At 51.2% G+C, this 22,695-nt stretch overlaps 5 protein-coding genes across 5 annotated transcripts; 4 read left to right on the forward strand and 1 right to left on the reverse strand.

Moving 5' to 3' along the window:
• The first annotated feature begins 7,790 nt into the window (after positions 1 to 7,790).
• Positions 7,791 to 9,935, forward strand: V8C40DRAFT_146146 (uncharacterized protein). Its single transcript, XM_083211246.1, has 4 exons — positions 7,791 to 8,177; positions 8,238 to 8,479; positions 8,540 to 9,310; positions 9,374 to 9,935. Exons 1-4 carry the CDS (start codon positions 8,105 to 8,107, stop codon positions 9,755 to 9,757), a joined length of 1,470 nt encoding a protein of 489 aa, XP_083077164.1. The 5' UTR covers positions 7,791 to 8,104; the 3' UTR covers positions 9,758 to 9,935.
• A 1,313-nt stretch (positions 9,936 to 11,248) lies between these two features.
• V8C40DRAFT_236046 (glycoside hydrolase superfamily) lies at positions 11,249 to 13,512 on the forward strand. Its single transcript, XM_083213963.1, has one exon. The coding sequence runs from the start codon at positions 11,703 to 11,705 to the stop codon at positions 13,191 to 13,193; it is 1,491 nt and encodes a 496-aa protein (XP_083077165.1). The 5' UTR covers positions 11,249 to 11,702; the 3' UTR covers positions 13,194 to 13,512.
• Positions 13,513 to 13,684: 172 nt separating this feature from the next.
• Positions 13,685 to 16,906, forward strand: V8C40DRAFT_236047 (uncharacterized protein). Its single transcript, XM_083213964.1, has 4 exons — positions 13,685 to 13,997; positions 14,067 to 14,288; positions 14,363 to 15,114; positions 15,187 to 16,906. The coding sequence occupies exons 1-4, from the start codon at positions 13,911 to 13,913 to the stop codon at positions 16,631 to 16,633; spliced, it is 2,508 nt and encodes an 835-aa protein (XP_083077166.1). The 5' UTR covers positions 13,685 to 13,910; the 3' UTR covers positions 16,634 to 16,906.
• A 2,085-nt stretch (positions 16,907 to 18,991) lies between these two features.
• Positions 18,992 to 19,595, reverse strand: V8C40DRAFT_146311 (uncharacterized protein). The gene has a single exon (XM_083211247.1). The coding sequence runs from the start codon at positions 19,478 to 19,480 to the stop codon at positions 19,088 to 19,090; it is 393 nt and encodes a 130-aa protein (XP_083077167.1). The 5' UTR covers positions 19,481 to 19,595; the 3' UTR covers positions 18,992 to 19,087.
• Positions 19,596 to 20,003: 408 nt separating this feature from the next.
• V8C40DRAFT_236056 (ammonium transporter AmtB-like domain-containing protein) lies at positions 20,004 to 22,520 on the forward strand. Its single transcript, XM_083213965.1, has 3 exons — positions 20,004 to 20,500; positions 20,632 to 21,555; positions 21,630 to 22,520. The coding sequence occupies exons 1-3, from the start codon at positions 20,434 to 20,436 to the stop codon at positions 22,214 to 22,216; spliced, it is 1,578 nt and encodes a 525-aa protein (XP_083077168.1). The 5' UTR covers positions 20,004 to 20,433; the 3' UTR covers positions 22,217 to 22,520.
• The last annotated feature ends 175 nt before the right edge of the window (positions 22,521 to 22,695 follow it).

The raw sequence follows: 22,695 nt of genomic DNA on the forward strand, positions 1-22,695 counted from the left end.
GTAGAGATGCGATTTCAAGACCAAAGCCTTGCAAGGGAAAGCGTACTCATATGAGCAGGGGATAATGAGAGCAGATACCTGCTCGTTCCCCAGTAGATGTACTCTGTACAAGGTATTACCAACTCAGATACGAGCAGGTAGGCTATATCCGCACCACTACGGCCGATACTGGTGGCATCCGGCTCCAGTTTTGTAGATGGTGGTCTGGCAGTCGTCTCATAGCCTGGTAGATGCTTGCGGCTTGCGTTCTCCTCAGAAACTTGCCTGTGTCATATTTATCTCAGTCGCCAAATGTTAGAAGAACCGCTATTGAAACGAGCTGTTGGCTGAGACAGTGTCCCTGGAACATTCCATTCAAAATTATGATGCCATGGCCGGCTGATAGTTTGTGAATTTCGTACGATGTGCGCTTGGTAAGGTCCCCACGGCAAAGTCCCTTTGGGGTTGTTTCGCCTGCTGTCAGGTGTCGTTTGCCTACTTTGACAGCGGACCATCGTTTCACCAGGTTTCCCTTTTTGAACATATCGAACCCAACGGTCCAATCTAGCTTTTGCGGCCACAGTAGTGTCTTCGTATGGTCGACTTTCGCAATTGATATTAGCTAACTGCCGCCGAAGGAGTACAGTAGGGCGCGCGGATGCCAAGTTTACCTCCCAGCTCTCCCGGCAATGTGGAAGAAGATTTATCCTCCGTATTCCGTATTGATTTCAAGCTTAGTTGGCGATAGTGCACCTGGGCTTCAGCTCCGGCCCCGTTCTCTAAGCTTGAGTACGCAGTACATGCCCCATACAAGGGACAGAATGCTTGCGCTATCTTGCCTTGGCTTTGGGGCCCACGACGAGACCCATGCAAGGTCAACTTTCAGAGTTGATCAAATACTATCTGGCTGCCGAGACTGCGCTAACTTCCGGACAGCCGGGGTGAGAAGTTCCGAGAAGCACAGACATTCTTCATCCACTGGGAACTTTGTTGTTGAAAGGGAAGAATTCGATTCTCAAATTGTGTCAAGTTGTTGTGCTTCTGTGATAACATGCTTATAATGGCAGCTGTCACGTTGACTTAGTCAGGCTCGTTGACCTACCACCTGTGAGATTCAGAAGTGTATTCCGGCCGAGAGAAAGGCCGGAAACGTTCGTTGGTTTCAGAACTTCGAAGACGGCAACATAACCGAGTCTGCATCGAAACGACATTGCCCGATTTGGCCAGACAGCCTTGGTACTACTGGCATTCAACCACGACCCGCATCCTGGTAACCGACTTGGTTTGGAGGCGCAAAGCCCACCTCCTGTGTTGAAAATCACGACTTTGATAGCCCGCGGAGGTTGAGGTCGCCCGGATTTTGTCTTTGAATACAGAGAATAGCGTCAAACAAGTTTGGTACGTGATGGTGTGCTAGCGTATGCACACGGAAGTGATTTGAACATGCAGCACTCTGTACAGTAATGTAATCGGGTTTCCGTCCGCAGTTCACACCGCCAGTCACAGCATGGAAAGATGCGCAAACACCGAAGCGAGCTTGTATGCATGTAGGCGAATACAGGTAGTATTTCGGCCATGCATTCCTCGCCGAACTGGTGTAAGAATGCAGGCTGATAAGGTAGAGATGTATGTATGCAACGTCTCTGGGGTCGTAATTGACTATTTGGGCAAACAGATACGAAAAAAGACGGAAAGAGAAAGGGAGAGAGATCGATCGTCAGTTGCCAAGGTCAAGCGCATGAATTACCAAATCCTTTTAGCCGGTGTTGCATCGAGGGTGGATGGAACTGACAACGTGCCGCCATGTGAAAGGCAAGGTTCTTGGTTTCTTGTGAGTCAGGGCTCCCATGGATGCCAATTTACCATCGGTCCGGATCAAAGGCATCTCTGTCGTATTCATACAAGTCCTCTTTGTGTCTGCGGCCGTATCGAAATGAGTTGAATGGAAGTACTCATTTTGTTGCCCGCACCAGCTTCAGGAACCCCCAATTTTTTCCCCATATGGACTCAGGAGGACTGCCGGTGTCGTCGGAGATTCGATAAGATGCGCTGACCGTCCATCACGAGTAGGATCGGACGCAGCCAACTCCGTAGTGTCGGGCAACCAAATGGAACTACTACTGAGACAACTCCCCTGGCAAATCCGCCGGGCATTCCATCAGGGGCTCTAGCAGCGCTCTCGGTGGACGGCTAGGAAAGATCGTCTCTTTGTAAGGGAATGTAAATGACTGCCCCTGGGGCCCATCAAACTGGGGTTGATCATCGTCTAAAGCCCGATGCCGCGATCCATTCTTTGTAACGGTGTCCTTTCCATTACATCAAGTGTGTACTCGTACTGTACTTGTGTCGTATTTGTCTGTTGGTCGCCGACAATCTGGAACCCGTAGCGCAAATACACCTTAGTACTCCGTAGCTTGAGACTAGAAGTTTGGCGCTGAAACTGGACGAATCACGTCAGAGGCTAAACCAAGGACCACGTTGAGATCGACGGCCGGTTGGCCGCATTAAAAATTGGCTTCTGAGTCGATGAATTAAAACTTGGGGTCCAATTGATACGTGAAGTGGAAACGGTGAAGCGGTTTGTATTCTGTTCTGAGTGACCGTGACCGATTTGGCTCCAGGGGACCAGGAGGTGCCATTGAACCTTGGAACTTATCAATAGCTAAAGGAGATCCGAAAGACGATGTTATCGAAAGAGTACATTATTCTAGTAAAGCCGCAGGAGGTATGCTTATCAGAGTATTTCGTCGTGAGTAGCGCTTAGAGGCTAGCATGTTGCATCGTCCCTGAAATGCCAAATCGCGGGGTTGCTAGATAGTGGCTTGATCAGATGCATGACCACCTAACGGCACCGCTTATGACTAGTATTTCCTTTGAAGGTCAGTGAAGATCTTGGTCTCTACATAGTGTAAAGCTTGTTCCGAGGAGACTCGATTGCTACGAGTACGACCTCATCTGACAATTGTACTGGCGCTAGAGGAAAGCACATAATAATCGTAGGGCCGTCGCGGGAGATGAGATGCTCTAAGCGAGATTCACGATGACTGCGCTCACGGAGCTCGGAGAGCGGTACTCAATTTGCTCTCCGCCAACTCTGGAGCTCAGGGCCGCGGGTGACTACTTGCTCACCCGGGCTACTGATTTGGAGTCCACAGATGGCATCGAGATCGATGCTCATCGATTGCTTTGACGACTGCAGTACGCGTACCTCTGTTTCTGTAAGAAATGCCATGTAGAGAGGGGGCATTTCGAAGAGCATAGCATGCCGAGGTTCTGACTGAAATTGTTTGGGGGCGGCATGTGCCTTTCGCCTAGACATGCATCTACCTCCGCATTTTCCTTCGGGATATGGCTCTTTAGAAATTGTTCGCTCGCTTTTAGTTATATCTGATGTCGTCAATGGCGTCAATAGCCCGTCTGCAAGCCTGCATGTGAGGCAAGTCGTTATTAGTTGTCTCTAGGTGGCCCGTCCTTCTTCTCCACAGATGTAGAAAGCTATGACACAGATCAACACGATGCATCTTCAGATGCTGTTGATCGCAAGACCCAGACCCTGCAACCCGACTTGGCGGCTTTGTAGCTTATCACGAGACCCGTCTTTGTAGGAAGCGGTAAATGCAAACGTACAGTCGGGGATATAGCTGTGCCGACAGATTAGCATACATATACCGAAATGTAACCTGGGCATACTAATACCACCTGTTCTTGTTGTAGCAGGTAGTAGCATAAACACAGAGGATTGATACCTACTGTATTCTGAGTACTCCGTACTTGTGTGGAATGCGGTGGGCTGTTCTCCCCACGATTGGGGCGCTGCATCCCCGCTCTGTGCAGGGATGTTTGGAATTGCAATCGTCGCCTTTGCAGACCACCTGGCTTGTACAGTGCACTTGCGCTGGTCTGCAGTAAGAGCTATAATCCGCTGAGAGACGATAAAGAGTGCATCCTTGCAACCGGCTAAGAAAGCTTAGTTGTTGGAAGGGCCCCGTCTTGGTTTATAGGCTGAAAAGCGATGCTGGACGCCTATTCGTTTGCGCTGGGCTCATCTGCATGGTCCTTTGCAGGACACGGGAAAGAGACCGGGGTCGGCTAGACGATGGAGAGAAAACACAGTGTTCGCTTGGGAGTCGGGGATGAGAGCCTGCCAGATGGATTCACTCAATTGCTCGTGCATTGAGGCCAGATTTTGCTTTGGGGCGTATTTTGATGCAAATGCAAATGTCGATGCGAGGTTCAGGTTTTTTTTCTTCTGCGTACCCCTCCCCAATGCATGGGTTTGGGTGGAAGGAACATGGGCGGCTTAACAGCCAGTCAGAGGGCAGGAACTGCTTCTGAGCCTCCCATAAGCGGAGATTGGCGCTGCTGTCGTCAAATTCACCATTCACAACCTAGAAACCCTAGGACTTTCGTCTCCAGCTGTGCTTCGTATGTTCGTATGTGCTATTGATCCATGACTGGGCAGATTCGATTCGATTGGGCGCTTCGTGTTCCTCCCATTTCGCCTCTTCTCACTGCTGACTGGTCGCCCGCAGCCTGTTCAGGTGAGATCAAATTACTGTAAGTCTATGCACAAGAATCGATAATCTCAGGGAACAGGCACCACCCGGTTGGCTCTGCTCCTTTGGCTCTGGCGACGACAAATCGCATCGCTTGCCTGGCCCACTCCATTTACGGGATTTTACAAGACGCCAGACTCCGGGCATTCTGCACAGGCTCACACATGCATATGCTGCTGGGTGGGGAGGAGCAGACCAACCTCCATGGCATGGACCAGCATCTCGGCCTTGCGTGCTTCTCAACAGTCTTCAGTAGCATCCAACGGTCATTGGCAAGGTGGTTCATGACTTGCGATGCCCTCCATTGGCCCCCTGGGCAAAGCAAGGCGCCATCCATCCGTCATGGCACGATTCACCGGCATTCGCGATGGCTTCACAACAGACCCGATGGTGCGGCTGTCGTTGAAGCTTATGCTGTACCGCTTGCGTGGCCCGGCGCGGGAAGTATGAGTACCTGTCAGCACCATGCGGTTTCCATGTGCGCTTGGTGTATCTCCCTCAGCCCTAATGTATGTAGGGGCGGGAAGAAGCCGGCTCAGTTGCACGCCCCCGCTACCATGAGAAGACGGACGCATTGTGCGCCCTGGAGGAGCTCGTCACACTGGGTCTGGTTTTTGTCCTGCGACGAAGCTGGGCAAATGGCCAATGGCGCACGAGGATCGAAGAATCTAGACCGCGAAGCCTTTCGTATATGCATTGGCATATTAATTCAGATTGTGCTATTGAGCAGTGTGGCTCTTTGCCAAGCAGAAACTTGACCGGACGTGATGACTGATGAGATTGGCCTGCTTACATCCTGTGCCGCTGGTACGAACTCCTGATTTTCGGTTCGAGGGCGCATAAGCGTGTCGGCAGCGCAGTGTACTCCGCATCGGCACGAGTATTGTGAGAATCTTAGATTCACCCTGTGAGGGATGGCTGCTGACAGGGTGAATAGAGGCGTTACCGTTGGCCTTTTCAACTATTTCTCCAATACTAGCTGATAACTATGACAGAACTGATCGAGGCAACAGACTATTGCGCTACCTAATAACACGCATTACGATGTACGACGCATGGCTTTGGTGGGTGCCGCCTGCTGTACGACGTTACGGTTCGCCTAATTGGTCTTACTCCGGCTTCCTTCTGGATGCACTGTGAGGCAACCTCTTGAAGATTATACTTGTATTTCAGAATCCGTCTACCGAAATGTGCGGATGAACACCAGTTACGTTTCTCACCATGGGAAGAGTCAGACACTAGCTGGACTTTGCAGCCACGCATACTACTAGGTCCCAATATCTCAGGGACCAAGTACTGTACACAGTTGGGGCATGTCAACAGGCCGAAAGATTCTCATATATCTCTCTCTCGGGTAGCTCTTCTGAGAAAGAAGCCCTTGATAGTCATTCTGGGGCGCCCTGGTGTAAGTGACTGTTGGTTGGCCGACTAAGATACCCAGGAGGGAAAGGCTGGCTCTTCACACATGCATCAGAAGCTCGATAGAAATGCACATCACTCTCCAAATCTAACTGACTTTGGAACAGGTATTCCGCGATGGAGATGGGACTCTTGCGCGAGCTCAAATTACTCTCGTCGTTAGTGCCAGCTTTGTGCCATAAGCTGTTAGTCGAGCGCCACAGGACGTAATCACGTCTGTGACAGCGGCCGGCTATCCCAAATCCCCTACATCGCCCAAAAGCAGCTAGATGAGATCGTCTTCTTCAGCACGGGCCTAATAGCCTATTTTGGGTGCTGTGCCGTGCCTTTGGCTCTCTCACCCCCACCCACATTGTTCGCCTGGTGCCCTTGACCCTGGATCTTTCTTCGCTCTCTCAACCGTTCTGAATCAGAAGGCTGCCGAGCTGCAGTCCCAGGTGGAGCTCAAGGCTTCTCTCCCCGCTCGCCTTCAGGACAGAGGGTACTGTGTGGGATCGAGTGAGGAAAAAAGCCCCTGGACGACAGCCCGGCAGCCCCCTTAAGTGTTTGACCCAGCAGCGTCGCATGCAAGTACTCCATACATGCAGTACATACAGATGCCACTACTGGGACTCGTACGAAAGCCGCTGGCGAGCTCAAGCTTTTCGCCCGGGAACGCCCCCACCGCCACGAGCCTACTTGGACAAGCCAGGAACGTCCTTCAGGGGTCACATCTCTGTTACGATTGTCGATTTTGGGGCTTCATGGCTGCGCGGATTCAGCTCGAACCGTCCAAGGGCAGGCATGGGTGAACAGAACACAAGCACGGGCACTGCTTGCTGATTTGCCATTCTGGTAACACACTCTCTCGGCACTATCAGCAGCCGAATATGTACTCGTATGCCCACGTTACTGGCTGGGCTCTCGAAGATTGCGCGACCGCCGTTGGGAGTCGCCAAGCGCCTGCGCGCAACTTGGTTCGCCTCTTGTCGACAAATTCACACACCCCTGCCAAGTGCCTCTGCTACCGATAGTTGACCAACACTGCCACTAATTGCCACTAAATAATTGTGACTAGAAAGCCGTAACCAAGAAGACCCCCGGCCAAGTCCTCCAATCGTGAGGGACAGCTGCTCCAAGCCGCAGTCTACTTGCCCGCGAGATCCTTGAGACCCCAATGCATCTCGCCAAAGAAACATCCCAGAGACGAGTGGAGAGAGCCCCATTGGAGCCTCTCCTTGGGCTAGACCCCAGCAATCCAAACAAGCCTTGCTCTGCCCCTGTGGCATCTCATCACCTTATGGAGGTACCCTCTCTCACAAGGGTTGTGTGGTCCAGTTGGCCGGAGTACAGTATGTACTGGCGACCTCTCAGAAGACAAAGCTCCGGTGCGGACGACAAGTACTGCCCCTGTCCAGCTTTCGGAGCCCATGCAGCTCCACAAAACTCACGACCCTACCAGGAACATGAGAGACCCCGGTATTCTGCACGTACAGGGGTCAGCCCGCCTCTTGGTCGACTTGAACGTTGTATTCGAGACTAGTTTCCTTGCCTGGCAGCTGCTCTGCGAAGTCCATCTGACTCTTCAGCCAAGTACGAGTAGTACTTTATGACCCGCATGCCCTCGCATTCATGCCTGAATGCTGTCGTCTTTGCTGAGGTCTGGGTCTGGGCATTCTGTATTCCTGTCTATTTGTTCTTCTTTTTCTTATCCCTTGGATAATACCGCTCTCTTATACTCTCTTGAGTAACATATCGCCACACACAACTTCCTTTCTTGGCTTCACTATGCTGTGATACTATCACGACGGCTCTACTATTCATCAACACACGCCCGCCGACTAGTCAGAGGATTCATCACATCAATCGACTGTCCTACGCCACCTTGAAGTGTTTCGAATGATCTGATCGATTGGGTCATATGACTACGTATCTGTTCGACTGTGCGCGAAGCCATCACGATACCCATAGTATCGCATTCTTTCATTGACGCCCCCTCTCCTTGATTTTGTACCTCGACGACAACCTGTTTATCCATAACCTCTACTACGCCTTAAAGTGCACCTTGGGAAGGCGACCAGCAACGAAATCCCCTCAAGGGGCACAGCTTAAACGAACGACCCTTTCTCGACCCGGTTCAAGGCCACCGTTGCCGGACACGATCTTTCACCATGGCCAACGTTACAGGAATCAACCTTTGCCCTGCTCCGTTCATCGATTCGACGCTTTTTGGTGGTGGAGGGTGTAAGTAGAAATGGACGCCCAAAGACTGGTGTTGGATCGATCTGTTGACTTGAGATGTAGATGTCAGCGGCCGATTGTGCCAGAAGATTTCGGGCACCATTGAATGCTGCTTGCCCTGTCCCATGACAGACTGGGTTTACCCAGATAGCTTCACTACAATCGGCACCGTGGCCAACTGGATCGCAACCGTCAGTGTCATCTGCTGCGTTTTCCTGTTGGTATCATGGGCAACACTGCCAGTGGAAAAGACGAACCGTCACTACCTGAGCATCTGCTTTACCCTGGGTGTCTTGATCATGAATGTAGGTGGAGTGACGGTCGTTTACACAAAGAGAGCCTTGGTCGCTAACCGCTGATTCCAGTTGGGATTCGTCATTCCGCTAGCGGCCGAGCCGGATCAGTGCTTTGATGCCATCACTCCGAACGACATGCACACTTTGAGTGTCTGTGGAGCGTCGGGTGCCATGTTGATCCTAGGAGGCTGGTGCGCCGTGATGTGGGCATTCCTTCGTTCCCTCTCCCTTCACCTTCAGATCTGCTGGCAGGTTCTTGTGGGCCGCAACTTTATGATTTTCGCCCAAGCCGCTGGTTGGGGCATCCCTACCATTGGCATCGTCGTCGCTCTGGTCTTCAGTGGAGTTTCCTTCCGGTTCGGCGCAACGTGTCATATCAACCACAAGAACAGCTTGGCAGATTTTTGGATCCCGCTTCTCATCTTTGCCAGCATCACTGTCGTGACGACATTCACCACTTTTGGCTACTGCATCAAGGTCTATCTCGCCTCTCTGAACGACAACGCCGCGTCGACCGAAGGATCCAGCCTCCCAACTTACTCAAACAGTGTCATCACCATGTCCCCACGACAGGCTTACCGCCGAGTCCGCCGAGTTATTGCTCTCCAATGGCGAGGCATTGCCATTGTCCTCATCATCATTGCCGATGTCATCTTCTTCTCCGTCATCTTCGTCTTCCAGGACAACGTTGTTCAATCCATCAACGACGACCCCAAGGTTGCTCAGAAGTGGATTGTCTGCCTCATCGGAGCCCAGGGCGACAAGACAAAGTGTCTTGACGATACCGGCTCCCTAGTCGTCAGCGAAGCGACAATAGCTGCCGTGCTTGTTCTGCTTTCTGTAAGTACCAAGGTTCTCCTGACCGCCTAACTCTCTAGATTACTGACCTGGTTGGCGCATTAGCTGAACGGCATTTGGATCCTGTTCCTCCTTGGTCGATGGACCATGTTTACCGGCTGGGTTGATTTGGTAAAGTCTCCTTTCAATAGCAGAAAGAAGGAATTCGTATCGGTGGATGCCCGATATGATAATCAGAAAGATACACGTTCGTACGAGATGCTCTCCAGAGATACGAGCGCCGTGGTAACACCACTTGATCCAGTGAAATCCGCAGCGGGCAATCAAGCCCCCGATTACTTTGGCGAAACAGCCAGATACAACGCACCGGCGCGATCCTACTCGAACCCCCGGCCACCACAGGGCTCCCGGCCTGAGTGGAATGCGCAGCAAACCTACGCCGCCCCGCAAGGCCGCGATATGAACCCATTGGCCATGAACCGCATATAAGTCGCCGAGCGTCGGCTCGAGAAGCAAGAAGCAGCAAAGAAGCGAACCGCTCGCATGAAGCAGAAACAAAAAAAATAGAAGAGGGATGTCAGAAAAAAAGGGGGAGGAAGGGGAAGGGGAACAACCTCTCTCCTACAGCCAAACGAATCGACTTGAAGCATTTGCTTAGATACCCGCTCCACGGCTAGCCATGGAATCAACAACAATACCCTGGAGGTGACGCCACATGTCCAGCATCTCACGGTGCGGCATGATGTTGCGTCGATGACGCTCATTTACACCCTTTCTATTATAATTCTATCTATCCCTCAACCATTGACCATTTAGAGACACAAAAGGTCTCTACTTGCAGTCGAATGGCACCCTCTCTAAGACACAGGACAGCGTGGCGCCACGGTCATATCATTTGTTTGTACATATTGGACCATATTTCTTTTTTATCTTTCTTTTCTTATACACTCCTTAGAAAAAAGGGGGCGGACGCTCACGATGAAAGAGGCTGGTTCTCTTATCCTGATTGGAGAATCCAGCCCTCACATCTCCGAGACAGTCCCCCGTTAATGGCTAGAGGCTGGAGCAAAAATCCCCGGGGGATCTGCACGTGCGCCTGTTGAATATCTTTGGCAGCATCTTCTGGTAAAACCTGTTATGTAAAGTGTTACGAGTAGCTCAGGAGAGGAGTTAAGATGATGGCATGCGGAACGCGGGAACTAAAGGCGCATCCGGAAGCGGCGGATCAGATGTGTGCAGTGCAGGAGCTGAGACGGCAGAGAAGAAAAAAAGTGTGCTAGTGCCTGTGGGGGAGGCTTGCAGCTTAGGTACCCGTTACCGGCAGATTCGGTCGCCTACCTCATAGCACGAAGCACATGGTCGCTACGCAGCGTATTTTATGTATATACTTTGTATGTATACCGAGCAAAAAAGCCTGGATATCTTATTACGAGTGTCTGGATTGATTAATTAATTCAAGAGTTCAAATCCGTTTCTATATTCCTGAAAACATCGTTTGCTGTCGTTGTTACCGATGCTGGTTTTGTTGATGTGTCGGGTGTCTCGTGTGATTTTTGTCTTTCCGCTTACAGACATTGCGGGCGTCTCGCCAATTGGCGCGCCAGGTCGATCATCGAAAGCCAGGGCGGCATGTACTCTTTGAACAATGGATACGCGTATCCGCGGCAAGATTGCGGTGTGTTTACAAGTACCTGCCTCGGTGGGACGACTTTTGGCTTGGCCCTCTCCATCGGACAGGCGAAGAGTGCCGAAGATGCGCTTTCGAACGTTGCGAGCTTGCTTTCTGGTTCGAAGGTGAGGTCATGGCTAACTAATAGCAACTTTGGCCCGGGTTCTCCGGAGCGGCCCTTGGCCTTGGCCTTGGCTCTCGCAGGTGCGATTGGCCAGATGCGATGACAGGAACGGAATTAAGTCTGCCGTTTGCTTTGTTTATAAAGGCGGCGACTTTTTCTTGTCGGGTGCCTGGGACGACAAACCTCGATTCTTTTTTGCCTTGCCTTGCTCTCTCGTTGCTGGGCTGTGTTACTGACTGGAGCTATTCCTTCGCCTTTTTGCACAGCCTACGGGATCATCGCACTTTTTTGATCCTCCTGAAGTGTGCCTTTGGTGATTTTCGACATTCACTTGATTGGGGCTGCCCGACGATCCCGAAGGCCTTTTGGGTACGGATATGAGCACGCGACATCTATCTATGCTTGAGTAGTTGCACCCCGCCACACAGTTCAACACGAGATAAAAAGAAGAAAAGAAAAACAAGGATAAGAAAAAAATACTCCAACAGAGACGCATATCACGAGCGATAGAAAGGGCGATTTAGTTCTGCCTCACTCTACGGGATCCTCGGAGCTCTCTGCTACTTTTTTTTTTTCCAATCACGTCGCTGTGCTGTGTAAGCACCACTTTGGAATCCTCTTGTACCACCACAAGCAATCAAATGGCGGACAGGCGGGCTCCGGCTGCCTTAGTCAGCGGCGATATCGACGATGCCAACGGCTCTCAGCCCGACAAGCCCGAGCGCCATGTTCACTGGAGCCAATCAAGCGATGACCATGAGGACGCTTCCAGCTCTGACGAGAGCCTGCCTCTGTATACTCCACCCGAAGCAAATGTTAGTCGGGCGTGGGCAAACAAGCGGAGGGCATCACCTCGCAAGCTCTGGCTTGGGCTTGGGTACCGGCTGCGATCCAAATTCATGATGGCGATGCTCATGCTGCTGATTCCGGCCGTCTTTTACCTGACCGTTCTGTGGGCGCGGGAGCAGGATCTCAATGCCAAGTGGATGCCCGATCGAGAGTCGCTTTTCTTCAGCCGGAAGCCCCTGCCGGCCCCCCTGGAGAGGACATGGATATCGAGCTACAAGCTGCCGTTGAGGACGCAGGGACGGAACATTGTCGATGAGCAAGGCCATCGGTTCAAGCTTTCTTCAATCAATTGGTACGGCGCCAGTGATGAGCTATTCGTCCCGGGCGGATTGGATATCCAGCACCGAAGCGTCATTGCCGAGACCATCAAGAAGATGGGTTTCAACAGCGTGAGGCTGCCCTACTCAGACGAACTTGTCATCAAGAACCCGGTCCTTGAGCCACGACTGGTGCTTGCGAACCCGGACCTCGAGGGCCTTCGCGCCATGGACGTGTTCGAAGCCGTGACAACGGCTCTGACGGACGCTGGACTTGCTGTCATCATCAACAACCACATCACCAGCGCAACTTGGTGCTGTGGAGCAGACCCTTGCGATGCTGGCTGGGCCAACGACCACCTGGGACCTCTGTGCCGCGTCAAGCAGACAGAGGAGGAGTGGATTCAGCATTGGGAGTCGGTCATGGAGCGATTCGTACATAATCCGCTGGTCATTGGAGCTGATCTCCGCAACGAGGTCCGTGGCCTCTGGGGAACCATGCCCTGGTCCAAGTGGGCAGCCGCCGCAGAGAAGTGCGGCAATCGCCTGCTCAAAATGAAGTCCGACTGGCTCATCATTGTCGAAGGCACCGAGTCGGCCAACGATGTTTCGGGTGCTCTCGACCGCCCGGTCCGACTGGATGTCGAGAACCGGCTCGTATACTCTGCTCATGGTTACAAGTGGTCTGGCTGGGGAAGCTGGCAGGGTCGATTTGCCCAGCGAAACTACAAGTCCTTCGTCAAGACGATGCGTCAGAACTGGGCGTATCTACTTGACCTGGACATTGCGCCCGTCTGGTTTGGAGAGCTGGGAGCGCCAAACGACCCTACTGTCGGCGATGCGCGCTACTGGAAACATTTGCTCCAGTATCTCAAGTCCATTGATGGAGATTTCGGATACTGGGCTTTGAACCCGCGCAAGCCCAAGAACAACGAGAAGGAGTCTTATTCACTGGTGCACGATGACTGGATCACACCAGTGCTTGACTATCGCATGAAGGATTTACAGGAGCTGATGAGGCAATGAATTGGAATTGGAATTGGAATTGGAATGAATTTTTTTGGGTTTGTTTTTCATAGGCAAGCGGAAGATATCTTGCCTGCTTGTCCTATCGTTTGTTGATGGGATTTATCATGGATTGGAGTTATTTGGTTACATACCCAGTTTTGATGAGCACATGCACTGGCGCTTTTTGGAGGCGTTTGGATGTGTATGCGGTGCCGGGCATCTATTTGACCACCGGAAGTATTGGAATTATCTTCATGGCGACATGCATCATCACGCATTGCCTTACGATCCTGTACGCTGCTATTTTATGCTAGAGAATGAATGAAGCTGAACGAGTTACTCTTGTCTATTGTTTTTCACTTGATACTATTCCGTAATTCCATCAAATCCTTAGTCATGTCCGAGTAGCTGCAAGTGACCTGCGGTGCTTTTATCGATAAAGCCTGGCATCTTGCTGATCTCATGCGCTAAATTGTGGGGTTGTTACACTGCTTCTGTCAACCGCATCGCTCTGGTTCTTGGAAGCTTCCAATTAAATTGCCTCCCCACCAAGTTGCTTTGTATCGCCTCCCATATAGTCGCCTGCAATCGAATATTCTATCCTCTCCAGTCGCTCACGCCTAAATATTTCTCTCACCATTCGGCTCTTCTCTTTCTACTACTATTGCTTGATTTACATGTCCCGAGATCGCGCAGTCTGCCCGCAGTGGCGAGGCTCCCCTCCACTCGACGGCCATGGATCGCCCATCGAAGAAATCGCCGACCCCTAGCCCTCGCACCTTGTCAGTAGGAAGATGTTATACACAAACAGCGACGGATAGGGTAAGTCATTTTTAGGTCGTGATAGTGACTCGCAGATGCAGAGGGCTGACATGGAGGATGACCTGATAGTTTGGGAATGAAGCCAAAGTCGCGATCCGGGATCGAGAGCGAACTTCCCTGGGGATGGAGCCGGAAGGTCTTGAATCGCCCTTTGCTTGGCCATCAACCCAGCAAACTTTTCTTCCGGGTCTCGAAGAAGACCGGCGCCTCCCCAAAGACTCGATATATCGGCTCGTCCCAAGCATGCAGAACTATCGAAACAATCTGACGGCACTATCGCAAGCTCACAATGTACGTGGTTGAGTGAGGGGAGAGAAGCCAAATGGCGTAAATGGAAATGACTGACGAGAGTTTTCTGATGTTAGCTCTACTTTGTCGCATATCAAGGCCACATTTTTGCCTACACCCCTCGAAGCATTCCGAAACAAACGATTCCTCGAGACCCCGACCTCCAAATCTACCCTAGGCCAAGTAAAGAGGCTCTTTCTATTGGGGGTTATATCGATCCTGATACTCCGCATGTGATCAATCATATTATTACGGGCTACCTCGGGAGAGAAGAGATTCTAGTCGCTTGCTACGATGATGGAGATGTGGTTGCGTACTATGTCAAGGAGATTGCAGATTCGATTTCCAAAACCAAGAGGAGCACTGGGAAAACACACGCCCATCGTCAGCCGAGACGCTTCTTTCATGAGAATGTCGGCCATACGGCTTGGGGGCTGGCCATCCATCGCAAGTCTCGCCTTATAGCTGTGAGCACGAATCGATACGAGGTGACGGTTTTTGCTTTTGCTCTCACAACATGTCAGAAGAAATCAAGAAGAATACGAGAATTCTGCGATTGCTGCCAGAGCAGCGGCAACACCCAATCAAGCATACCTAGGAGGGCACGGAACTGGAGGATCGTGGTGACTTTCGGGGCTGAAGCGTCCAACATCCCCAACATCTGCTTCGCCGATAGCGAGGACGGCCAGGCTGAGAAGATATGCGCAGTAGATATCAATGGGGTCATCTGGATAGCAGATATATGGAGAATTTCCCAGCCTGTAGTCCAGATCCCGCCATCTAAACATCTTATACTGCAGAGTGAAGAATTCTGGCCAGCACCATCACGGTAAGCAAGCGTTTGGAGGGCGCAACGACCTATTTGATGCAGTATTCTGATGGTGGTTTTTCTTTCTTCTAGGGGATGGGGTGTGCTGGCTCTTTCTGAAGAATCCTTTGTGCCAGTCAACACTCTCGAGGAGATGCTTGGGTTACCCGAGGAGGCGCTCAGCATCTTCCAGCCGGGATCGGGATGCTCGCAGCCAATGGTGAATGTGGCAGAATGCCTCGCAGCCATCCCGGACAACCCATGCCCTCCTCCTATTCTTGGAGCCAGGGCGGGTCAGTTTTTCCCCAACGTTCTGAACATGTTTCATAACCAATCTTTACAATCTCTCGTAGGCGATGCCATTGCTCCCAATTTCGTGGGCGAGCACAGCGACGAAAGTGAGGTCGAACAAGAAGAATCAGAAAATGACAGCGACGAGCCGGATGAGGAGGATGAGGAGGATAGCGGCGAGATGGGACAGGAAACCGAAGCAGAAGATTCCCAACAAGATATTGCCGCCCAAGGGGTTCCTGAAATCGTTACCGCAGACCACGGCGGCAGCGCAGTACTCTTTCCACATCCGCCGACAGGACTGCAGTTCCACCAAGACCAAGCGCTACACGACATAGATGAAATACTCGGACAGCTTGCGTACGCTGTACAGGAATTCCAAGAAGCCATCTCTGCCCCGAACACCCCCGAACCGGCATTGGCCCAGGCGAAGGATTCACCGGTGGATCAAGACACTGTCATGTCAGTGGATGAAAGGCGAAAGAATTCCAATGTCACGACTTTGAAACGGCGCAGTCATAACCGACTTAGTACGCCTCCTACTCGACTCGACATGGCATTTTTTCCTCATAGCGGGATGATTCAAGTCATCCCTAGGCACCCAACACAGCTTCTTGAATTTTTAAGGAGGAAGACTGAGTCCAATGACAACAAGGAAGATGACAACAAGGACCCAGCAGCGGAAGACCGTCTCAAAAGATTTACCAAGCGATATCATTTTATTCGAACATTGGAAAAGGACCTGGAACTCAGGAGTCTTCGAGAAGAGCACGACACACGCTCAAAAGAAATCGGGGTTCTGTGCCCCGACGCTGTCACGTTTAGTTGGTTTCAGGAACGAAGCATAAGACCCTATTTCCGCGCAACCAGCCGCCTGAGCATGGTCTTCCATATCCCTGAGCTCTCTCTCGTTGTAGTAGGGTCGCCTACTGGGCGGGTTCTTTGTGTTACTCCGACAAAACTCAGGTCTCCTGTTGCGTCGAAGACATCGGGGGTGTGGCATCATGGGCTTCGGGTAGAATGCATTCTACCTCGATCATCAGAAGAGGAGGCATGCCGACCAGTGTTACGGCCATTGCACGGGCTCGCGGTTGGGCCAGTGCAGGATGACGACCGCATGTATGGCGACAGAACGAGCCGGGCAACGGCACCAAAACGGTATAGACTGATGCTGCATTATCGAAATCACGATATCCTGACGTACGAAGTGACGAGGAAGGAACAAACGGGGAGACTTTGCATCTTTTGATGGCCGGTTTAGCGAATCAATAGCTTCTTTATCGAATCATGAATAAAATACATGAAGCCAGCTTCACGGTGGAATCTCGTGTTGTGTTTTTTTGCTCAACTTCTTGTCTTCACTGAGTTTGTAGTTCTGATGAATCGTGTTTATTTTCCAAACCGGCAAAGTTATAGGGTATCCTTATAGTGAGATTTACTTCGAGCGATTGAAGAAGCTAGAATAAGTCGAGTAATTTCTTTATCGATTAATTCACGAATCGGGGGAAAGGGGTATAGTAGATTACATGTATGCTAGGGTGTAGGAGGGTTAAGCTTTGATAAAATCGAAATCAAACCCAGGACGTTAGATTCAAAGCTATATGTTAAACGGAAGATTGATCTAATTCCCGCTAGGATGGTTTGTCAAGCGTTAGGAGAGGAGAGAAGCCGAGGTTGATAGTTGAAAGAAGAGTCTCGGTGTCATATTCGACACTTTTGCAGAGAGAACAGGGGTAAAGCAGCTGTATTATTTACCATAACTGATATCATACAAGGCAAAGTGGTATGTAACGAGGGAGGTGTCTATGTTGGCAGCTATTCCGAGCATCACGTGTGAAGGAAGTATTAGCACAACATTATACAGTCCAGCTGCCACTACTTGGATGTTTATAGCTACATACTCATATACTTTTAAGCACACATATAAGCGAAAAACGCCAAGAGAAGCAAAACATGGCAAAGACAAAAGCAAAAAGCAACGCAAGTCATAGAAAAGTGCCAAGTCGATCCTAAGCGTTGGTGCTTGTACGCATCCAGAACAGCGGGACGATGATCCGATAGGCAACACGGGCTGGCTCCGCAAATCGCCAAATCGGGGTTTCTCGAACGTAATGAGCAAGCGGGGCTGTGATTGGCTAGGCAATCCTCTGATAACGAAAAGTTGGGCTCACGTACTTTTTTACTTGTTGCGCCCCCCTCCTCACCGGGATCAATATTTTTTCATGTGCTACTGGTCTTAGTAAAACATGCCAATGCACGGGTAACCGAGGATCTATTCCTTCAAAGTCGACCGGATCGATGGGGGGGACAAGACAAAGAGGGCGGGCGGGGGTGGGAAGGGAAGGGAAGGGATAGGCTGGGGCTGGGGTAGCGAATCCTGTGAATTTTATTTTGCTTGTGTTTCCCGAGTTTGTGTGTTGGTGGCACGAGATTTTCCCGGGTTTGGGTCATGGGGGTGTTTTATTGAGTAACCTTACTGTAGATGAGATTTGGGGTTTCTCTGGAGGAAGCCGGGGAAGAATCGGCGTGTGCACGTGAGGTATTACTTTGTTGTCCGAAGGAGACTCTGGGGTTGCCTCTACGGAAGATCGGTGGAATATCTTACTCTCTTCCATTTTTTATTATTGTAAAACTGGTTCATTGTAATTTTCTCTCCCTTACGTGTGCGAGACGACATGTCTCAACCCGGAGCCAGCGTGCCGGTGCAGGTTGCCGTCGAGAAAGAACTCGTGATGCGCGCTGAACTGTGAAACATCAAAGTAAACGCGACTTTTTAGAGAAGAGAGAGAGGCAAAACCCGCGGCTCGTCGCAAGCCCACGCTTTTGACAGACGCCAATGTATACTCCTATTAGCAGCGATATTTACTTGGGCCGCCACTCAATGGCACTAAATAGCCACGGCGGGTCGCCCGAAGCCGCCGGAGCGCCCTTGACAGACGAGAATGCCGTAACGGAGACCCTTTTACTGAATCGTATCTATTCACGGAGCCTGGGCTATCGTAAACTCGGTACTCAGGCACCAGTCTCTATCAGCACCTTAGTTGTACATAATAGGTAATTTGACATGCACAGAAGAAAGACTCAAGTCAGCTAAGCAAGGTACGGCCAAGGGCGCGGGTTTCCCCCCACTGCAGGGCCCCAACCTCGCCGGCTTCGCTCCCGTCAAGAGTGGGCTTATCAGGCTTTACATGATGAAGTGACGGCATTGGCGGGCCAGCTGGGGGAAGGCGGTAAAGTTGTACGAGTAACTCGTCCCTCTTCTCAGCATCAGCTGAAGAGGACAGGGAAGCATTCCTTGCGAGTGAGGCGTCTTAGTAATATGGGCTGGGACATTGATTCAATGCAACCCCTGGTTAACTGCAGAATGTATTTACTCGTACTTTGTGCTTGTACGAGTACTCGTGCTCCATCAGCGCAGAAGAAACCTGTCTTATCTGTTCGGGTTGTCGGCTCAGTTTGTCTCGAGGAAGATCATGAGTTGTGTCTTGTCTCGGGCTGGCGATGCCGATGACGGCCTTTTGTCAAGGAGGCGAGACAGAGCCGATTGTTTTTCTGGTTGCTGGATAATAGGCCCGGGTGAATGGCCGCCCTTTTCAATCAATCAATTACCTATCTACCAAGCGTGGGAACCAAACGACTAAGAGAGAAATAAAAAACAATAAGAAGAATCCAACGAAAATGTTCAGGGTTGCAGATTTGCTGCTTATCCGGCTCCAGCCAAAACGACAAAAGACAAATGAAAAGAAAAGAAAAAGACTCCCCTGTTTGCGGCCTCACCGATACTCGGCCGATACTTGGGCTGCGCGGCAATGTATGCTGCACTTGTATGTTCTATTGTTGTCTCGCCGCTAGAGCATTTGTCGACTAGCGTTATCTCACCCGCCCACATGCGGAAAAGATACGTACCTGGCGATTTCGATGACCGTATCTTGGCTTTTGTCGTACGTACCTCGATTATACACGCCCACCTTATCTCTGGCCTTACTATCGCCAATGTCACTTTGTAGCTATGTATCTTTTTTTTCTTCGCTGCTGCTTCCGGGTCGATAATCCGCGTTCGTGGCGCTGCACTTTCCCGAATGATTGATTTTTTCATTGTCTTGCTCCTGCCCTTGTTTTCCTCATCGTTGAATGATTAAGTAATCCAGGCAGAATTTCTTGAAAAAAGAAACAAATAAACAGACAAGAAAATCATTTCCTCCTTCTCCACGAACCTTCAACCAACTCATTCCATTTACAAGCGTCATTCATCGTCGCTGTTGACCCAGTTGCTTTTCGCCTTCATGCCTCAGCAATGCAGATTCGCGCCGCGCTTCGAACTAAGCCCTTAGCCCCAGCATCCACAGCCCTTCGCCCCGAGATAACGAACAGTGAGATGAGATAGACAAACCACCCCCCCGTTCGCTTGTGGCCACACCCCCATGGCCTCCCCGAGATAATCCCAATCCGTGGCACAACGCTCTTCGAACGAGACAGCAGCCAGAACGGCCCACCCCTGGTGTCTTATCTCTGGCCTCGGACGACCCTGTCTGGGGTAATTGGCTCCAACATTGGGCCCCCCCAGGGCTGGGCTGATGAGAGGAAAAAAAGAAGAGGCGTGGTGGTCCTTGACAGGGCCCCAGCGTCCTTGCTCCCGGTTTGTCGCCGTGCTGTCGAAATCGGGGACTGCCTGAGTGGTGTTGAAGGCGATGTGCATGCTATATACAACCGATCTAAGCCTGTCCGTTATCTCTAAGCCTCCTCCTCCTCCTCCGTCTTTCCTCCTAATTTGGTCCTGCTACCCTTTCCTTCCTCTCATCTCTCTTCCTCTCCTGCACGTCTTATCTCTGGTCGAACCTCCAGAGGCATCTCACTTCCTGCAACCTTATCACAACGCTTTGCCGTAGCTCAGGCTTCCCGGATCCTCGCCCTGCCTGTGCCGGCATCCGACCTATCCTCGATTTCTCCTCGTCTCATCTCACTCCGCGTCCTATCGCTCGTTTATCTGGTCCTCGTGGCTGCTTTCTCCAACATCTACTCGACGAAACCCCGGATTTCGCTTAGCCCATCATGTCCTACGCCCATCTTGGGGCCCCGACCGTCTTTAATGGGACAGGTTCCCTCGGGGGTGATGCCAGTATGTAACGATAGTAGCCTTGACTTGACCCCGTTCTTCATGTAGCACCCGATTTCCCTTATCTCCCAATATGCAAGTCATGGATCCGAGATGAAATGGACCACGGGGTCACTGACAAGCCTTTGCTTCAGGGACCGAAAACCTGAACCAATGGTATCAATCCGGAGACCAGGCCTTCATCCTGGTGGCCGCCTGTATGGTGCTTCTCATGGTACCGGGTGTCTCCTTTCTCTATTCGGGCCTTGCTCGCAGAAAGTCCGCCCTCTCCATGCTCTGGGTGACGATGATGTCCTTTAGCGTCATCGTCTTCCAATGGTACTTTTGGGGTTATTCTTTAGCCTTCTCGTCGACTTCCAATAATGGCTACATTGGAAACCTCAACCACTTTGGGCTCCAGAGGGTCCTGGCCACCCCATCGATTGGCTCTCCCCTGATCCCGGCCCTCCTTTACTCCTTCTATCAGATGATGTTCTGCGCCGTCACCGCCTGTCTGACTGTCGGAGCCGTTGCCGAACGTGGTCGGGTGGTTCCGAGCATGGTTTTCTGCTTCTTCTGGGCCACCCTCGTCTACTGCCCCCTGGCATACTGGGTGTGGAACGCCAACGGCTGGGCTTTCAAGAACGGCGTCCTCGACTATGCCGGTGGTGTCCCCGTCGAGATCGGCTCCGGTGTCTCGGCTCTCGCCTACTCCTGGGTCCTGGGCCGCCGAAACGAGAAGATGATGATGAACTTTCGGCCCCACAACATCTCCCTAATCACTCTCGGCACCGTTCTTCTGTGGTTCGGATGGCTAGGCTTCAACGGCGGATCTGCCTTCGGAGCCAACCTCCGAGCCGTCATGGCTTGCTGGAACTCGTGTCTCACAGCCATGTTCGCCGCCATGACTTGGTGTCTCCTCGATTTCCGTCTTGCCAAGAAGTGGTCCATGGTCGGTTGGTGTTCCGGAACAATCTCCGGTCTGGTTGCTGCCACTCCTGCATCTGGTTTCATTACCCCCTGGGCCAGCATCATCTTGGGTGTCGTTGCCGGTGTCTGCTGTAACTTTGGCACCAAGAGTAAGTTTTTACCTCTATAGTTAAAGAAAACCTTAAGAAAGTATCGAGACAATTCCCTAACATGTATTTAACAGTCAAATTCCTCATTCGAATCGATGACTCTCTCGACGTCTTCGCTGAGCACGGTATCGGTGGCATGGTCGGTCTCATTTTCAACGGCTTTTTCGCCAGCGGTAGCATCATCGGTCTCGACGGAGTTAATAGCGGTGCCATCGGTGGCTTTGTCGACCACCACTATGTCCTCATCGGGTGGCAGATTGCTGCTATCGTCGCCGGTTCCGCCTATGCCTTTGTCATGTCCGCCATCATCGCCAAAATCATTGATCTCATCCCCGGCCTTAAGCTGCGTGCCTCCGAAGAAGCCGAGCTCCTCGGTATGGACGACGACCAACACGGCGAGTTTTCATACGACTACGTTGAAGTCCGACGAGACTTTTTGGCTTGGAGCCCCCAGCGCGAAGAGCCTGCCCACGAGAGCACCATCCTGATTGAGCCTCAGCACGGCATTCAGGAGCATGCCAACATGGCTCGCTCTGCCAGCTTGGCTGATACACAGAACGAAGAGAAGAAACCCGCATCTATGTACGATGATCGCGCGAGAGAGCGCTCAGAGAGTACCGAGACAACTGAGGGCAGCCAGAGCAACGAGAAGCGCGACTAAGGCTGCTGCGTTGTGTATACGTCTTGTTTCAATTTTTTTTTTTCCTTTTCACAAAATGGGAGGTTATACAAAAGCCGTTCCTTGTTCATGTTATTATATTTGTCCGCAATTTTTAATTTCCACTGCGGCGCTGTATTTGTTGGGTTTTAAACACATATCTATTCGGGGCTTTACATAGCGGGCGTTTTGAGGTTTTATTCCCGAGGATGGATGGGATGGCATGATTTATATAGAGCGCAAACTCTTTTTGTAGATACCAGCGTGTGGATGATTGTCATTGAATATACTTTCAAGTTGGATCAAACGTTTCTATCTTGTTAATTCAACGTGATATGCCGTGTTATTTTAAACATAGAAGTTTGAAATTGAAAGAATGAAACTTGAGATGATGACAAGGACAGGGGAATGGGTGCGTTGGCCTTTTCATTGAGAAACATGTTGATGAATCGATTCATCACTTTATGGCTTTTACATAGTCT

This window comes from Trichoderma camerunense (genome assembly GCF_050948025.1).
Source record: "Trichoderma camerunense strain CBS 138272 chromosome Unknown V8C40scaffold_3, whole genome shotgun sequence".
Classification (NCBI taxonomy): Eukaryota; Fungi; Ascomycota; class Sordariomycetes; order Hypocreales; family Hypocreaceae; genus Trichoderma; species Trichoderma camerunense.

Excerpts from the sequence above, each read along its gene's own strand:
- V8C40DRAFT_146146 (XM_083211246.1), top strand. The coding sequence starts at position 8,105 with ATGGCCAACGTTACAGGAATCAACCTTTGCCCTGCTCCGTTCATCGAT. Across the intron at positions 8,178-8,237 it reads GCTTTTTGGTGGTGGAGGGT|ATGTCAGCGGCCGATTGTGC; the intron begins GTAAGTAGAAAT and ends CTTGAGATGTAG. Across the intron at positions 8,480-8,539 it reads TGGGTGTCTTGATCATGAAT|TTGGGATTCGTCATTCCGCT; the intron begins GTAGGTGGAGTG and ends CGCTGATTCCAG.
- V8C40DRAFT_236046 (XM_083213963.1), top strand. The coding sequence starts at position 11,703 with ATGGCGGACAGGCGGGCTCCGGCTGCCTTAGTCAGCGGCGATATCGAC.
- V8C40DRAFT_236047 (XM_083213964.1), top strand. The coding sequence starts at position 13,911 with ATGGATCGCCCATCGAAGAAATCGCCGACCCCTAGCCCTCGCACCTTG. Across the intron at positions 13,998-14,066 it reads CACAAACAGCGACGGATAGG|TTTGGGAATGAAGCCAAAGT; the intron begins GTAAGTCATTTT and ends ATGACCTGATAG. Across the intron at positions 15,115-15,186 it reads TTCTGGCCAGCACCATCACG|GGGATGGGGTGTGCTGGCTC; the intron begins GTAAGCAAGCGT and ends TCTTTCTTCTAG.
- V8C40DRAFT_146311 (XM_083211247.1), bottom strand. The coding sequence starts at position 19,480 with ATGAAAAAATCAATCATTCGGGAAAGTGCAGCGCCACGAACGCGGATT.
- V8C40DRAFT_236056 (XM_083213965.1), top strand. The coding sequence starts at position 20,434 with ATGTCCTACGCCCATCTTGGGGCCCCGACCGTCTTTAATGGGACAGGT. Across the intron at positions 20,501-20,631 it reads TTCCCTCGGGGGTGATGCCA|GGACCGAAAACCTGAACCAA; the intron begins GTATGTAACGAT and ends CCTTTGCTTCAG. Across the intron at positions 21,556-21,629 it reads CTGTAACTTTGGCACCAAGA|TCAAATTCCTCATTCGAATC; the intron begins GTAAGTTTTTAC and ends TGTATTTAACAG.